The sequence below is a fragment of the Podarcis filfolensis genome, assembly GCF_964270895.1.
Source record: "Podarcis filfolensis genome assembly, chromosome: 2".
Lineage (NCBI taxonomy): Eukaryota > Metazoa > Chordata > Lepidosauria > Squamata > Lacertidae > Podarcis > Podarcis filfolensis.
In genome coordinates, this window is record NC_139605.1 from 104,423,063 (window position 1) to 104,441,753 (window position 18,691).

Here is an 18,691-nt window from a genome sequence, read left to right on the forward strand (position 1 = left end):
CTAATTGGAAAATGTCATTTTTAAAACTTTAGGAAACTTAAAAACAGCTTCCTGAAGTGTTTGCCTAAGATATGACCTGATTTAAGCCAAGCAAAGACAAAATGTTTAGAAGATAATTTGAATTTACCATCAACCTTCTTCTGAAACACAATTGCAATTTCAGCTTCCAACACTATTCTTCAGATAGCTATTTAACTATTTAACTATTTGGGTTTAAAGAAATAAAGTGTTTTGTGAAGCATCTACTGCCCTTAGATAAATAACTGTCAGAACGCTGCAGCTCGCCAGAGACTATAAATATTACATTCATAACAACAATCGCCCAAATAATAAAAGACAAATACAGTATAAACGCCACATAAAGTAGATCATGAGTGTTTAAGCAGTAAGTGTTTAGGCCTTATTTCACACTGACACTTTTTGCTTCAGCAAAGCTTGTAAAGCAGTCTCAGATTTGCATTAATCTATTTATATTGTTTTTAACTTATGTACCTGCTGTCTTTGTCTGTTCTTTCATTAATGAGAGGAATCCATCGACTTGTTACCTAAATCAAATAATTAGTGTTAATTAATCATATTAGACTGGGCATTATTTACATTCAACCCGAAACAAATGCTTTACCACATGCTTTCTGGATTCAATGAGTATTGGAACCCCTTGAAAAGACTGGCAGACAAATTCCTCCCAAGAATTGGAATAAAATTTGGGAATCCTGACCCTAAAAAACCGCTTCCAGTTTTTAAATGGAAAATGCTTTAAAAATATTATACAGATGGTATCACACTGCTCTGCAAATGTCGAAAATGTTTTCTTCTATATCGCCCAGTTGCTGGAGGGGTTGCAAGAAATTTGGTACGTATTATCATTTATGGTGGGAATGCCAGCTGGTGCAAGATTTTTGGAATTTAATTTTGACAGAAATGATAAATACTACTAAAGTTTTCCAGAATTAATACTATGGAAACACCAGAAGAATGGAAAAGCAAGTCAAATAGCATCCCCAACAACCAGAAACTCAAAGAAGCACAGAAACGCAGTTAATCTCCACCCAGAGAAACTTGTGTTTCAGTGCATTTTATCATTATTTCAGTGTTTTGGAAGTTGGGAGTCCTTCCCTTCTAATGCAGAATTTTCATGCAGTCAGGTTACAAAAATGCTAGCTTTTTCTATCCCCCCCACTCTTCCTTAAATGTAAGGACAGGAGGAAGAGGCCATTGCACCAAGGCAGTTGTAATGTACTTTGCAAGATTGAAAATGCTGAATTGGGGGGGGCGGGGATATTTGGCATATGCAGATAAACCACGTCTTGACATTAAAAGCTTTTCCAAATGAGAATCTGGACGCCTTAAATATAAACTTGCACATTCAAGGGGTCGGCTTCATCATGAACACCAGCTAGAACGCAACAAAAATGCTTTCCTCATACCTTTTCAATTGAGTTCTTGTTGTTAACTGCATATACTATGCAAATTACATTCGCCTGGAACAGAGAAGAAATAGCCAGATGAGGACAGTAAGGTTTTCCGAGATTTTAGCGCCTAGAAGAACAAATCTTAGCATACATTACAGGTGGAAATGGTAAAAACTGTGTAACTGTAAGTAGAGGTTTACTTATGAATATGATTCAGTCAACAACTAAAATCAAGATGACACAAATAGACAATCTGCATTTATCTGCATATTGGGCTGTAGTGAACGTTGTGCGAGTTGAAGACCAGTTTGCAAAACCAATCTTTCCTATCCTGTCCAGTCCCCTGCAATGCCTTATATCCCCAGAAAGTCTTAAGAGAAAGCCAGAGGTAGGGAATCACCCAAGATGAGGTGGAGGAATCTTGCACTCTGTTGCAGCAAGATTATTCTGCCTAAAGTAGGCCAGAAACACCATTACAGTGGTACCTCGGGTAAGTCCTTAATTCGTTCCGGAGGTCTGTTCTTAACCTGAAACTGTTCTTAACCTGAAGCACCACTTTAGCTAATGGGGCCTCCTGCTGCTGCCACGCTGCCAGAGCACGATTTCTGTTCTCATCCTGAAGCAAAGTTCTTAACCTGAAGCACTATTTCTGGGTTAGCAGAGTGTAACCTGAAGCGTATGTAACCCGAGGTACCACTGTAATTGCATTTATCTTTTGTTTATGGATCTCGAGCATGTGCTTCCTTCAACACTTAAGTCAGCACAAAAAAAAGCTGATGGGAAGGACTTTTTCTTCCAAAGGGTTTTGCAAAGATTTATCCAAAAGATGTTCTATGAAGGAGGAGGAAAGTATGTTTTCCACACCAGCATCTGGGTTAGCTGTGCCTAAGAGAAAAGGATTGCTTCTTATGCCTATTGGTTTGGATCCCACGGAGCAATAGCTTAAGCAGAAGGCAGCCCTAGTTGGTATGTCATAGAATCGTAGAGTTGGAAGGGACTATGAGGGTCATCTTGTCTAGCCCCCCTGCAATACAGGAATTCTTTGGCCCAACGTGGGGCTCAAGCCCTGAGATTAAGAGTCTCATGCTCTACCAACTGAGCTATATTACACACAATCGTATCCTATGCCACATGGGGTGTGTCCCAAACCTTGGGAGCAATGGTGTGTGCAGGCAGTGAGAAAATTCTGCTCACAGCTCATTGGATCCAAGCCAATATGCTCACACGGTAAAAAATGGAAAACGCCAAAGATTACTTCTTGCATGGTTCTGGCTTGTAGGTTGGAAAAGAATTTTTAAAAAAATAAAAGATAGAGCTATGAGGACTTGGCTTGATCCAACAGCTGGCCTCAATCAAGGCATTTCAGTTTTCAGCCTAGACACAGCCAACATGGTGTTCTCCAGATATTGCTGGAATATAACTCCTGCCAGCCCCAGCTTGTATGGCCAATGTTGGCCATCTTGAAGGCCCCACGTTGGTTACCAATGATCTGACCCAATGGCCGGAGATAGTGAAGGAGAGCATTTTACAGTCTGAGGCAGGGGTCAGCAAACTTTTTCAGCAGGGGGCCAGTCCACTGTCCCTCAGACCTTGTGGGGGGCCGGACTATATTTTGAAAAAAGAACGAATTCCTACGCCCCACAAATAACCCAGAGATGCATTTTAGATAAAAGCACACATTCTACTCATGTAAAAACACCAGAAAGACCCCACAAATAATCCAGAGATGCATTTTAAATAAAAGGACACATTCCACTCATGTAAAAACACGCTGATTCCCAGACAGTCCATGGGCCGGATTTAGAAGGTGATTGGGCCAAATCTGGCCCCCGGGCCTTAGTTTGCCTACCCATGGTCTGAGGGTTTGCAAGGTAACTAGATCATTCTCTGCAGAAATCAACTTGTGGATCCTTATGAACATTACACTACACGTATACAAAAAGATAAAATAAATATCAGTCGCCTGTTATTTAAAGGCTGCACCAATTCCCCACAACTGTGCTCAGAGAGCTATGCCCTTGAATGACTCCAGAGTAAATTAAAGCCAGTCTAGCCTTTCTTAGGTGGAAATAATTTCACTCTGACACTGTTTTACAAGGCAAATATAAAACAAAGCATTTCGGCGCAAAAGGCACATTTGACTCACTTGTGATATTTCATTATGGAGCTGTTCGTCACTTTGTTCGGATTCTGTGCGAAACAAGAGAAGTTTGGTTATTGTTCGTTTGCTCTGTGAGGGTGATGATTCAATCAATGAGGTATATGAAAACTGCTAATTAAGTGGAGAAGCATTTGCCAACCGGAATAAAGTTTTCAGTTAAAAATGCATTCTGTCTAAAGCTGACACATTCACCTTTCTTAAAAAGTTTTATATCGCCTCCAGCAGATACCATCATCTCCTCAGGCCCTCTTTAATCAAAGACCAGGTTTCTTACATTTTTTTTCTTTAGTAGTTTTCACAATGTTTGTGGCTACATTATGCAAGAGGATTTTTTCAGAAAGCAACAGCAATTTTACTACTGTTTTCCAACACAGCCATGAATATATGTGAATTTACTGCAGTTTTACTATTTAAAATGTGCATGTTTTATCTCACAGCTTCATTGCACTGGTAAAATAAAGACTTGGGGCACTCTTCCTGTGTGGTTTCATCCAAAAACATGGAAATATCCTTGGCTACATGCTCTTTAGCCTTCAGCTCCCACGGGAAATCACATGGAAGTGGAAAATAATTTAGATGAGAATGAAAAGTATATACTGTCATTAGGAAAGAATGTCACAGAGAAAAGAATTCTTGCAGCACAGTCTCCAAAGCAGTTTCTAAGATGTGTTTTCCTGAATACCATCTTAAGAGCAATGCTGATACAGATGGGGAAGAATTGCTTGTTTTTCTTGCTTGAACACGGCACTGAGTTTTGGAAATGAAGTGTGCAGTGGAACCTCGGGTTGTGGACATAATCTGTGATGGAGGCACGTCCGCAACCCAAAGCGTTCACATCCTGAAGCCCCGTGTCTGCACAAGCGCAGGCGCAATTTAGCACTTCTGTGCATGCGCGAGCGGCAAAACCCGGAAGTAACCTGTTCCGGTACTTCCAGGTTTCCCGCGGTCCGCAACCCGAAAACACGTAACCTGAAGCTTTCGTAACACAAGGTATGACCATATAGGAAAGACAACCGAAAACTTTACAAGTTCAAGAAAACTGTCAGGCAAAAGCTCTGTTTGCATGGTTAACTGGAACAGGTTTGGACACTGGGATTTGCAAAGCCATAGCTTTAAGGCATCTCAGTTAGTCCTACATAATTCTGGCTAGGCTGTAAGCCTCACATTGGGCCCCCAAGTACTGTTGTGGGTGGTGACACAGAAACTTGTGATTATCTATAGCAGGGCTATACCTTTAAAACTAGCTAACCACAGTGCTTGAGAACACTTTCGCATGTAGCCAGATAATGAATTTTAGCTATAGCCAAAAAGTTATTCCATTCCATTTACATATATACAGCTGGCCCTCCTCGAGAACGAGGGAGAGCGTAAAGCTAGTCCTTGATTCACAGGATGGTACTCTGTATGTGCACCTCAACTTTCATTCTGATGTTTCCATGGAAGGATCACGCTGCTTTGAATTTTGCATCATCCTCCACACTTTTCAGAACCCGCTAAATTTCATTCTTATCCGTCACTATTCAAATAGTTACCGGAGTACAAATGATCCTACAAACGGAACACCAAAACAGTTAAGCTAAAGACAAGGGCTTGCTTCACTCAGACAAAAAGCAAGGATGGAAATCCTGCTAAGATGGCTGAGAGCTGAACTGCTCCAGATTTCTTCCATAAATTCTCTCACTTCAAACACTCCCGTGATGAGACAATATAGTTGTTAGAGCACTGCTAGAATGGAAACACTGTGTGGTATCCAAAGAACATGTTCTTCTTGGGCAGTGTAACTTTTATCTCCTGCATCCACCTATATCTGTTCTTCAAACCTCAAGAGCAGATTTGAGGAGGGTGTGCCAGGCTGTTGCGCTAGTGAAAATCCTTGAGCTGATGCAACGAGTTAGTTGGATACCACCCACTTCTCTCAATAAAGCACAAGGGTTTACAGTGCATGTACAAATAGGAAACACTGCTATTCAACCAATAAAAAACACACACTTGCTTTACTCCAAGTATTTGGCAGAAGCTAATGTAGTTCTGTGCCTAGCCAGATGTACATTAAATCCATCTTAAATACCAGGTGACTTGGTAGCTGCAGGCAGGCAGAGAAGCAGCCAGGCACTCTATACCTGGAAGAGACTCTAAGAGTTGCCAGGAGCCTTCTCAGCCATCTTCCTGCCCAAGATCTTCCATCTCAACTACCGCATGAGTACAGGCAGCTTCCAAAGAGCACAGACCATATTTCAGGGTATCTAAGCGACTACTTCCATTTATGTAACAACAACAACAACAATTTTGAACTGTCTTCCAAACACATTTCAAAGAGATTTATAAAAACATCTAAGAGAGTTTTAAAACCAGTAAAAAACACAACTAAATATGGGTTTAGTAACAATACAAAATGTACACCTAAGCCAGGTATTTTTTCATACATCTGAATAAAGGCCTTTTAGCCCCTGGCTAAAACACTGAGCATTTTCCATCTGTTGGGTTATATGGGTGTTAATAAGGGAAAAAGTGATGTTTGTGGGGATCATGGGAGTGTTTGGGATATTAGTTTATCAGTGGAAGGATGCATGAACTATAGAGGCAGGGAGCCTGTGTCCTCTTTTATGTGTTGATAGGCAGAGGGAGTTTCTTGGTTCTTTGGTTCTCTGTCTTGTAAATGTACTTTTCACCATCTTCCTTTATAGTGTCGGTCAATTATATTGTGATCTCTCTCTCTCCCACCACCTTTTCGTTTTATAAATCTGTCAAATCATCAGATCCATTACCTGAATAATCCACTATATGGGTTGGCACTCTCTCTGGGGTAACATCAGCTGGAATGGTGATTTCTTCTGCTCGTGGAGGAACCTGCATTTGTGAAAAAGAAGCATTCTTGAAACTAGCCCAAATGTCAAAGAAAACTTGATAAATACAATCAGAAACCTTTGAAGCAAACGGAAATTTAGCTAACATATTTCAGTTCCTTAACACTTGCATGGTTTTACGGCCTCCATCAAGGAAATTCCAAGTCCTCGCATATTTTGCCAAAGCCAAGTTTTGAAATTGAGCACTTTGTAATGAATAGTCCAATATATTTTAAATTCATTTCATGGTTTCTACACATAAACTTCAGCTATGAATCAGTTTGAAGTATTTTTGCTATGTATCTCCCTGATCAATGAACGTCACGATAAACAGGACTGAGCTATGAAATCCCACTAAATATTTAGCATATTGGCTGTTTTCTTCATTAGTCTGGAATGAGCAACAGGATGGATCACAATAATGCTGTTCTCAGACCAGTCAGTGACTCTTCCAAGTCTTTCACCACCTCTATATCACCATGTAATTTATTATTTACAGAATTTATATACTGCCCTTCTTTTGAAGAAATCTCAGGGTGCTGTACAAGAAAATATCAGAACAAAAACACATTAAAACAACAAAGTATGATACATTTTTTAAAAACCAAATTACATCGGCAACCCCCATCCATGGTAGCAAAAACCAGTCAATAAAAGTCATCACTAAAAGCTGGGTAGTGAAAGTTCAGCAAATGCTTGGGTGAACTGGCGCTCATTCAACCCAGCATGCTGACAGATTTTATCCTAATGGGAATTATACTAGTATCACCGTGCAGGCTGGCGAATGAAATCGATTGCCAAAGCCAGCAGACAAACGATCAACTTGAAATGCATAAAACAGTAGCAGTGCACCCTAATGGCATAAAGTCCTTTGCATTTTATTTTGTTTTGTGTTTGCAAACATCCTTCCGACAGCTACTGATCTTTATTAAAACATATTTTAATACCTATGTTAGAGTTTTAGGTGTTTGCAGAGGAGAGAGAAGAAAAGCAGAGTTGGGTCTGGGTATCTGACTGACTAACAGAGCTTGTGGAAGCTGACATTTTTGCCCCATCCTCAGAGCTCCCCAAACAACCTTTCCCCTTGTGACTGGGAAGGGCTGCAGAACAGGGGAAGATGGCCAAAAAAGGAAGCAAAGGCTGTTCACATCATCATCCGTGAGTGGAACTGAAGGTGTCTCTGCCTCGTTTTCTGCCACCTGCCCCTTACCTGTTCAGTCTTCCATGCCAACTCCCCCCCATCAACAAAGTTCATCTGCCCCTTGGGGGAAATGTCAGCTTCTGCCACAACTGTGTTGTGTGGACAGATCTCCAGTTTCAATCCTTCAGATTCCATAAAAACAATAACTGCATAATGCATTGTTTGATTTTATGATTTTTCTACTTCTTTTATGGGACTTAAAAAAAACAACAACACTTTTCCTAATGGAATTATCATGCAAGCTGTTTATGAAACTGCAAAATGCCCGGAGGATGCTGTTGCTTGGGAAATACAGAGATACCTAAAACAAATACATCTTACCTCTTCGGGAAATTCTTCACTGACAAGAGACATAATAAGTGACGTCTTCCCAACTCTGGCTGTGAAATTTGAACACACACAAATTAGCAGAGGATTTCCATAACCACACATCCTATTTTGGCAGAAGGCCAGAGTGACATGAAGTTTTATTTGAACGGACCAACAACAAATCTGTAGTGTAGACAAGCCCTGCTTGAAGAAAAGATTCTTCTTTTTAAGTGACAGATACAAAAATAAAATGAACAAGGGGCATGGATGATTTTTAGGTGCCTTAGCACAATTCACATAAACAGAGCATCACATGGGAAAGAAAGAAACATTCCTGCTTGAGTATAAAACAAACACTACTCTGTCAAGAACAAAACCTCGCATTCCCTGAGTTCTTTTTTTTATATATATAAATTTTTATTGATTTTCTAACATGAATTAAGACACACTACAACTAACAATACATGAACAAACAAACATATAAACACGTATAATTTCATAACCTCTTTTTCTTAAACCTTATTTCAGCGACTTCCCCATACCTCCCTTTTCTGCATCCCTGTTTTTAAACTTTTTCAGCAACCCCTAATTTCAATTACTTATGATTCACTTTCTTTATCCTTTTTCTCTTACCCAATCATTTATCGCTGCAATTCTGTTTTACATTACCCATGACATTTTAGCACTCATTAATTTTACAACAGTTCTTAAGATAAACTCTAAATTTCTTCCAATCTTCTTCCACCGTCTCTTTTCCTTGGTCACGGATTCTGCCAGTCATCTCAGCCAGTCCCATATAGTCTATCACCTTCGTCTGCCATTCTTCCAGCATGGGTAGTTCTTGTGTCTTCCAATACTTTGCTAAAAGAACTCTTGCTGCTGTTGTAGCATACATAAAGAACGTCCTATCTTTCCTTGACACCAATTGGCCCACCATGCCCAGGAGAAAGGCCTCTGGTTTCTTCACGAAAGTGCATTTAAGCACCTTTTTCATTTCATTATAGATCATTTCCCAGAAGGCCTTAATCCTAGGGCACGTCCACCAAAGGTGGTAAAAAGTACCTTCAGTTTCATTACATTTCCAACATTTATTATTGGGCAAATGATAGATTTTTGCCAGCTTGACTGGGGTCATGTACCACCTATAAATCATTTTCATAATATTCTCTCTTAAGGCATTACATGCCGTAAACTTTATACCGGTGGTCCATAACTGTTCCCAGTCAGCAAACATGATGTCATGACCAATGTCTTGTGCCCATTTAATCATAGCTGCGCATTCCCTGAGTTCTGAGTTTAATTTAACAATTGACAAATTAGAATTTGTCTTACTGACTATTTTGAAATCTACTTGGCTTCAGGGATAGTGACCAGCCCTGTCTTCAGGTTTGCAGAAATTAAATTTTGCCTGCTTCAACACTTGAGAATGGAGTAAATGGCTTTTCAACAAATGGCATATGATTGTATTTTGGCGCAAAGTTAAACTTTAACAATAAGCAGAACCAAACCTGAACAAATACTGTGAGAAATACACCAGGGTAGGCATGCAGAATTTTGACTCTTTTTAGAACGTGACAGTAAGGCAGATACTTTGAAAGCCCTTGTCATGTCACAATGCGCATTTCAAGGTAAAGACTTCCACACAACCAGGACAGGATGAGTCCCAGTTTCTGGATGTCGAATAGGGCTGTGAACAAAACTGGTTCTGTAGCATTTTGCACAAGCAGAGAAAGGGCGAAATGTGGCTTGGGTGCAGAATTCAGCTTTCTCAGCACCTCAATCTTCATTTGATGAAATGGCGGAGTGGGGGGGAGGGGAGAGAACGTGTATTTTAGTCTTTGAGTTTCCAAGATAAGCTTGAAAGTATGTGGACACCACCTGATGAAGTCTCAGAAGGCAAAGGAGTTCTAAAATACGCTTTCCAGTGGTGGGGTTTCAATGCCCTGGATAGCTTATTCTTTCTCCAGCTAAAAGCAGAGTTATTAATTAAAAATTCAGAATCATGCTAACCAAGGCATTGTGCAGCTTGCATAATTTGCACAATCCAAACAAGTAACAGAATTCAGATTTCTTGGTGTATTACAGCCATACCTCATGTTGCATTAGGTTCATGCTGCTTCTTTTCAGCTTGCGAGCGTGGCAAACCCAGAAGTCTATACTTCCGGGTTTCGCCGCGTGTGCAGAAGCGTTCTGTGCGCTTCGCGCATGCACAGAAGCACCGCTCTAGTTGCGGACTTTTCGGGGTGCGAACGGCACCCCAGAACAGATCTTGTTGGCAACTAGAGGTACCACTGTATTATTAGTTTTTGTTCTTAGTGTAGGATACACAGTGATAGTTAGAAGGCACAGACAACTCCACGGCCCATTTGACCTTTATATGATTTCTATACTTTTAACTTAATCTTAATTTTTAAGACAACAAATATTTGGAGCTTCATAATACTTTTGGGTGGCACTGTGGGTTAAACCACAGAGCCTAGGGCTTGCTGATCAGAAGGTCAGCAGTTCGAATCCCCGCGACAGGGTGAGCTCCCTTTGCTCGGTCCCTGCTCCTGCCAACCTAGCAGTTTGAAAGCACGTCAAAGTGCAAGTAGATAAATAGGTACCGCTACGGCAGGAAGGTAAAGGGTGTTTCCGTGCACTGCTCTGGTTCGCCAGAAGCGGCTTAGTCATGCTGGCGACATGACCCGGAAGCTGTACGCCGGCTCCGTCGGCCAATAAAGCAAGATGAATGCCGCAACCCCAGAGTCATCTGCGACTGGACCTAATGGTCAGGGTCCCTTTACCTTTAATACTTTTGGGAGTAATATCTTTGTACAGTATGGACTGTCTCCTCTAAAGAATCTTGTGCAATTCTTCTCTATTACCAACATTTATCCTCTCTGTGTGATATTTGGCCAGAAGATTACAGCACGTGCCTCTCAGCTGATGCTGCCTTTCGAGTTTAAATAAAAGCTTCTTTCAGCAAAATCTTCACAATGAATTTTGGCATCAATTACATTATGTTTTGGGATTGGCTAGGATCACAGTATCAGGACTAGTTAGGTAGTTAATTATATCCTGATCCAAAGACCCATTGAACCAAGCATTAGGTTACAAAAATCGCCACAAAATCAACTCAAAGTAATTCATAAAGTTTTCAATATAGAATTATGAAAATCAAACAACATAGAGCTTTGCCTGAAACCTCCTATCCCAGCTGTCCTTACTGCTGGCAAATGCGGTGCTACGCCTTGGAGGCATCTTCTCCTCCATTGTTTCACGGCAGGGATGGGAAACCTGTGTTGGACTCCATCAGCCCCACCCAGCAAGCCCACTAGTCAGGGATGATGAGAGTTGTAGTCCAACAATATTTGGAGGCTTACAAATTCCATATCCCTTCTTTAAAGGCATTACTCTGCCCCCATCCTTGGTCACACAGCTTTTTCCACCTCGGGACTCCAATAAAGATCTGCCCTGCTGCTTCTTAACCATTTCTACCCCTCTTTCCTAAAATCTGATCCTCTCTCTCTTCAGGCATGGAGAATGCCCCTGCTTCTCACACTACTGCCTAATCTGCTCTCCTTCATTCAGCAATGTCAGTCTCCTTCAGAGCTACATCTTCTCAAATTTCTTTCAATTAAATTCCAAGACACCCATTAGGAACCAGACGTTAGATCCCCAGACAAGTAAGGCAGCTAGTTTCTCAAGTATTTATTCAGTCAGGTCAGCACATTATTCTTATCAGAAACACTAAGAGGATGAGCAGATTTTGTGCCTGGAAATGTGCCATGTTTCTGGAACACATTTGATTTGATCCATGTTTTAAAAAGGATGCTATAATAAAAAGGCTGCATTAATTTTTTTAAAAAAGGTGAAGTAGCACAGAAAAATGGTAGACTATTGGGGAAAAAGAAAGCAGGTCAGCTTTAAATTTGCAAACGTGAACTATAATAGGTCAGGAATAGAGAGCTTTCTTCACAAATCAGTAGTTCCTTATTTTGAACAAGGAGCAACAGAGACCTACATAACAAGCAGTGTCAGAAACTCAGATATATGAGCTAACGGCCAAATGGTTCCTTAAGCTAGGCTTACAGTTGCCAAAACGGAACACCTAGCTGCCATTTAGGGGCTAGATGCCTTGAAAGTTGCATTTTTCAATATGGCTTTTTGGTTCCTGAAATTAATTCTGATTGTGCAGATAAAATATAACGGACAGAATTCTACAGGATGCGTTGCTGGTGTGTGCAAACACTCCAGATCCAAGGTTCCCCAGGCATGCATCTTCACTTGGTCACAAAGTGGCAGATACTCAGGTGTAAAATACGCCTGGCCTATTTTGAACGCTGGTAACAAGACTTGCAGAGACGCGGGTGGCGCTGTGGGTTAAACCACAGAGCCTAGGACTTGCCAATCAGAAGGTCAGCGATTCGAATCCCCGAGATGGGGTGAGCTCCCGTTGCTCGGTCCCTGCTCCTGCCAATCTAGCAGTTCAAAAGCACATCAAAGTGCAAGTAAATAAATAGGTACCACTCCAGCGGGAAGGTAAACGGCGTTTCCGTGCGCTGCTCTGGTTTGCAAGAAGCGGCTTAGTCATGCTGGCCACATGACCCGGAAGCTGTACAGTGGCTCCCTCAGCCAGTAAAGCGAGATGAGCGCCGCAACCCCAGAGTCAGCCAAGACTGGACCTATTGGTCAGGGGTCCCTTTACCTTTACCTTTTAACAATACTTGCAGGATGAGGTCTTCAGCTAAACTTTTACTACTCCCTTTTTGGGCCCAACTCCCTTTATACTGGTAGCATTTACTGTTTCTAGAAACGCTATTTCAACAAAATCCAGCAATGTGCAAAAGTTAAGCAAATGCAGCATATAGTCATGAAGCCTTGGTGCGAATTTTATGGAGTTCACCAACAAGGCTATGCGTCACAGCTGCAGAAATAAACTCAGCCTCAACTATGGCTATTAGAGAATACTGGAAAAGTAGGAGAACCACCAGGATACAAAATAATGTGTATACTTAGGCCAAGTGCACAAGAGTCTACCAGATGGGAGTTGGCCACAGAAGCCTCTGTTTTATGTAGAAAGCCTCTAGGCTCTCACACACAGACCCAAAAAGACCAAATTTAATCCCCTCCAGTCATGATCTGGCAAACGTGAAGGGCAGAAGGGTACAGAGTGAGATGTGCTTCAGTAGGGGAAAGAAGGCAACTGAATGGCTCTCCCCTCCCCCAAAAAATGTTTTAGCTGTTCTGCCCAAAAGGTGTTCAGGTGTTCAAGATGAATTACAAGCAGTACTTAACAAGACTTCTGCAATTCTAACTGTTGTCCCCCCCCCATGATTTTTTATACAAAACCTGTTGCTGCTGGGGGGGGGGGGGATCTCTTGCTGTTTGTTTTCTCAAAAGCAGACTCATATAGGACATTATCCCCTGTGTAGAAAGTGCTTCTTTAGCCTTTACGCCGGATTTGGAGAAGGTTTAAGCGCTTGCAACATTAGGCAAACACAGTTTGTCTATGTTGCATAATGCATCATTTTTTATTTGGTTCAGAATGCTTCCCTGTGGTTTTGGGGAAATGAGGGAGAGGATGAAAGCAAGGCAAGGGATAATCGAGGCAATCCTCCTGTGCTGATATATGCCACCAGTTTTAATTCAGGTGATCTTTTATGGCTGTTACTTTGGGACACTTTTGTCTACGCATGAAGAGCTCCAGTACTACTTCTTAAACCTGGACTGAGAATTTGCTTGTTTGATTCTATTTTAACTCTGGGGAAACAGCTTTATATATACCAATTAGTGTTACACCTCAGAGCTTTATGGCGGTGTGGTATTTAACCTACTTTTTGTGTTTTCATGTACGGCAGAAAAGCCTGCTTCATCATGCCACTTAAAATAACATTCTGGAGTTTCTCTGCAAATTACTGAAGTTTAATGGCCATCTTGTTCTCCCTTCCCCCACCAAAACAAAGACTTTATCGCCAAAAAAGAAGTAAGAGAAGGTCCCTGAAATGAAAACATGGTGCAAGTCAGGGGGCCTGAACTCATTTGAGTATTCAGACAGAGGTTTCTCCTTATCACAGGTTACAGAGATGTGAGGCAAGCTTTGTTTGTTTTTTAAAGGTTCAGTATGAAAACAGGAATAAGTTCCTGAAAAACCATACGTGTTGTAGACAGACAGCACCACCCACAGCAACCCCATAACTGCTCCTATCTGTAATGCACTGCAGGTGAATACAGGGCCAATACTGGCTGAACACCATAGAAGTTATATGCTATGCAAGGGTCCAATGTGCTGAAAGTACATATGATCCGTCCAGAGTGCTATCTGCAGAATTCTTACTTGTGACCTTATAGGATGAATGTGATGGAAAACTGCTACTATCTTAACAGGAGATTCAAAATGATTTTTAATATATGGCACCTTTGCTCGGACCTCTAAAAAGGGTCGCCCTGCTGCTAGAAATAATCACACTATTCATTTTGTATTTGATAGCCAAAACTGTTACAGTAGGATGTTAAAACTCCTTACAATGGGAAAACAGTAGCTAAGAGTTGGGCAAGTTCCTCTTGATGTCAGTTTTGTTTAAATAATAGTAATAATTATTATTATTATTATTATTATTATTATTATTATTATTTATACCCCACCCATCTGGCCACTCTTGGCGGCTCCCAACAGAATATTAAGAACACAATAAAACATCAAACATTAAAAACTACCCATCTTTAACAGTTCATACATACTCCTACTTATTTCAATCATAACGCAAAAAAAACAAATGGTGTCCCTGCAAATCTGGATTAGTAATATAGCTGAATACCTCAATTTCAGTAATAATCATCATAATTTTATTATTTTTACCCCTCCCATCTGACTGGGTTGCCCAAGCCACTCTGGAGCAGCTTCCAACAAATCTAAAACCACAATAAAACAACAAACATTAAAAGCTTCTCTATCCAGGAAACAGTAATAGTGAAATAAAGAATTATTCGGCTTAATACCACACACAACCAGTAAATCTCAGTTCCTTTTCCATTTCAAAATCCCATTGCCTTTAAACTAAGTAAGTTATCCCATAACTGTCTACCATAAACACCAGGGATTGAATCCAATGGTGCCTTTAGGGGGGTGGAACAGACTCTGGCTCACCCTGCTTTCCTCCCTTCCGCACTGCAATCTTAAAATCTGTTCTGGAGGGTTGTGAGCCACTGCCTCCCGCCCACTGCAGATTCTTTGAAATGAAACTGTACATTAAAGTCTCACTTAGAGAAAGGTTGCTTGTATATTTATATGAAGGCAAGTTTATTTGTTCAAAACTTTTAACTGGCTACAACTGCACTGAAATTGGGTGGGGGGGCTGTTTTCTAGACGGAAGGGTATTGTAATGCCCTTCTCAAGTTAGGCAATACACACACTTTTTGGCAAGGCAGACTTTAATCCTCAAGCAAAAATCAAAGAGCAGCTGTAAGAAAATAATATGATGCCTGGTTTGACTGCATCCAAAAGTGAGAACATAGACTCATTATATCTGTACAATGATGCCAGAAGTCATTTTAAGTAAACGTCATGTTCTACATAAAGAAGCGTATAGTTTAATAATAATAATAATTGGAACACACCCACAGCCCTTTCACAATCTTAAAACGCCAAGTATCTTCAGCTTACTGAACTCTGCATCTCTGCTTCTACTGGTCAAGAAGCAGTGCAAGATTATTTTGAGCTATATTTACATTTTTATCTTGAGTCGGCAGAATAGGGTGCAATATGCATTCAAATAAATAAATATCCAGTAAAGTCAACTCAGAATCTAAGTTATCTTCAGTATGAGTACAGGTTGTTTCCATTAAAAATGATAAAAACAAGTTATATTTAAATGCGGTGGGGGCATAATGGAGAGCTGGGGGAAAGAGGTAGAATGTACTGCATGTCCCAAATATTATTCAAAAGGGGGAAACCATATCAAAAGATATACCTGCTTATTGCAGAAGTGCAAGTTTTGACTTTTCCATGGTACAACTTAATGTGTTATGGAAATCTAGCATAACTGGAATTCACAGCAGAACATCAAAGTGAGCATGTATACCGCAGGCCATTACATATCTACAAATCCCACGCATGATCACAGTAGGAGAGCTCTAAGGAGCACTCCAAACTTTACAATTCAAGAATAATTCTACAAATAACAATGCAATTTGAAGGCAATATTGCCTGATATTAGTCCCTCAAATCAAATTTCAGGAATGAATTCACAATCAAAGGCAATACACCCACCCACACCCTGGACTCATTAATACACAGAACAATGCCAGACATGTTTATTTCCTGGAAAACATGCAGAGGATTGTAGTCAAAGTCCTATATAGTTGTGCCATTTTTTACTTTCCCAGTATCCTTCACAAATTAGCACAAAAAGCAACAAATTAAAATAGTACACTAGTCAGGAAACCCTTGCATTAAGGGAAAGTAGCATTAGGTAGTAGCTGTTTAGCCTACGGACTGGTTAGGCTGCCTGTTTATCTTATACAGCTTCACAAGAATACATTCTTTGCAGATAAAGTATTTTTTATCACAGGGAAACACGACATTATTTGCATACGTTTGTGGAACTGCTTTAAAAGTAAATCAATCACAAATTTTCAAGACAGCTGTTAAGCAGAAGGGATACTCATAACAGATTGCCACTTTCAAACAAACTTTAGAACCACCTGCATTTTGATTCAGCATGAGTCAGTAATGTGTCAGGTAGAAATCACAGACTGAGCTAAGGCTAAGTTTAAATAACGAATGAAAGACTATCTATAGCAATATTTCCAGTGTGAGACAGCTGACCTATTGGAGAGGAAACTTGGTGAGGAATATTGTGAAGAATTACTGCTGTCAGACTTCCTCACAAGGAGACACTACTGACTGAAGATGCTTGGTCTGACAGCAAGAATTTGAAGACATAAGAAGCGCTGGAATACACAAATAAATACAATGCCCCACCATCACACCAAAGTAAAAATTTAAACACTAGTCTTTCCCCCCCCCCCAGCGGATAGAACAGACTGTAAAAGGGTTACTTCCCTTCCCAATCACTTAGGAACATAGGAAGTTGTCCTGTACAGATTCAAGCCATTGGTCCACCTAGGTCAGGAGAAGGAAGGTGGGTGAGGGGGTGTTGCTGAACTACAACTCTCATCAGCCCTACCAACAATGGCAAATGGCAAGGGATGATGGGAGTTGTAGTTCAGCAATATCTGGAGGGCTAAAAGCTCTCCACACCTGGTCTACACCGACTGACTCTCCCAAGTTTCAGGCAGGGGCCTCTCCCAGCAGTACGAGAAGATACTGGGAGTTGAACCTGCAATCTTCTGTGTGCAAAGCAGCCGTGCTAAGGCCCTGTAAATTCCAAAGAGTGAACCACTAAAAAAAAAGTTAGAAAATTATTCCCTAACTTCCTACTCTGAAAAGCAACTGTTTTATTTACCTCTCCTTCCAGGATTTATGTTAGGGGGGCAGGAAACCCACCTGTCATCCTCCTCTGTCTGGCTCTGACTAACACATTCGGAATGAAATGTCTCAACAACAGTTGTTTTAAATTTTCTTTCGACTCCAAGAAAAACCCGCCAACATCTTTCTACTATTCCTACTTTGGGTTAAGTATTTTATTCACTTATTTACTTGATTTAGCGGGGCGCCGGCTGTGCCCATGCTCCTTATGTGCCACCCACTTTCTGCCCTGTTCCTCAGCCATCATTCCCTCCCCCCCCCCACTGCCCATTTGACCAGCCTCTCCTCATCCTGTCCCTGCTCGAGTCCTGCAAAACTAACTTTTTCTGCATCTTCAGCCTCCCTTCGTGCTCTTTCCAACCCACCTCCCGTCCTTTTTAGATATCCCCACCCCCCAACACACACACACACACACACACACACACACACCCGTTTGTCCCAGGCGCCTGTTTTCCTGGACTCCCTCTTAAGTAAGGTAAGCCTTTCCCTTGCCCAGAAAGACAGAAAAATCTTCCATAGAAACGATTTTTTGAAAAATAAAAAAGCCACGTGCGCCCCAAACTCCCTCCCTCCTTCGCCCCCTCCCCCCCCCAGCATCCCCCTCCCCGTTTATCTGGTCATGGGGGGGGGAGCGGCCGTTGACCTGCGCCCCTCCCCCCTCGCGCCCCCTCCCCTCACAACCTTGACCTTCCCTCTCCCCTCAACTCACGTTCTCCCACCAGCAGGATCCTCACGTCCTTCTTCATCGCCCCGCTCCTCTCTCTCTCTCCCGCCGGGCCCTCGCAAGCCGGGGGCCCCGCTCACATGAGGGCGAAGGGAGGGAAAGGGAAAGGCGGAGAGCCCCGCGGCCTGCTGAAACCTCCCGCCCTCTCTCGCCTCAGCGAGCAACCGGCTCCTCGTTGACTCCGCCGCCCCGCTCGCAACCTTCCCCCCCTCCGCGGCCCATAGAGATGGGGAGGGGCGCCGGCGGCCAGGCTAGAGTGACTGGGCGGAGGGGAGGAAAAGGGGGCCGAGCTTCCGGTGGCCGCCATTGGAGGCCGCCGCAATGCCTCCGCCGAGGGCCGTGAGGGAGCGTCGCCGCTCTAGCCATGCCGAGCTCTATGGTGAAAGGCCTTGTGCAGTATGTTGCCGTCGGGCGCCTTCAAGTCTATGAGCCTAGAGCGGCGGTACCCCGCTTCGTTTTCGCGACGGGAGTGGAAATGAATTCAGCGCGGGAAGCTGCGCCCAAAGGGGTTACGGGCGCGAGGGGATTAGAGGGGCGCTTCCGGTTGTCAGTTGAACGAGCGAGGTAAC

At 42.0% G+C, this 18,691-nt stretch overlaps 1 protein-coding gene and 1 long non-coding RNA gene across 5 annotated transcripts in view; one reads left to right on the forward strand and one right to left on the reverse strand.

The window, feature by feature from the left end:
- Nucleotides 1-18,440, reverse strand: part of RHOT1 (ras homolog family member T1) — a 53,754-nt gene extending 35,314 nt beyond the window's left edge. The window contains exons 1-6 of one of the 4 annotated variants that reach the window (XM_083598712.1): nt 18,108-18,440; nt 7,939-7,997; nt 6,339-6,420; nt 3,559-3,602; nt 1,428-1,481; nt 493-545 (exon numbers count right to left, since the gene is read on the reverse strand). In XM_083598712.1, coding sequence (XP_083454838.1) covers nt 493-545; nt 1,428-1,481; nt 3,559-3,602; nt 6,339-6,420; nt 7,939-7,997; nt 18,108-18,144 — 329 coding nt within the window. In that variant the 5' untranslated portion in view covers nt 18,145-18,440. The remainder of the gene's footprint in view (nt 1-492; nt 546-1,427; nt 1,482-3,558; nt 3,603-6,338; nt 6,421-7,938; nt 7,998-18,107) is intronic. The other 3 variants (XM_083598711.1, XM_083598714.1, XM_083598713.1) reach the window with 3 other exon arrangements.
- The window catches only part of LOC310755762, a 1,619,227-nt gene that overhangs the window by 715,917 nt on the left and 884,619 nt on the right, over nt 1-18,691 (forward strand). The window lies entirely within an intron of this gene.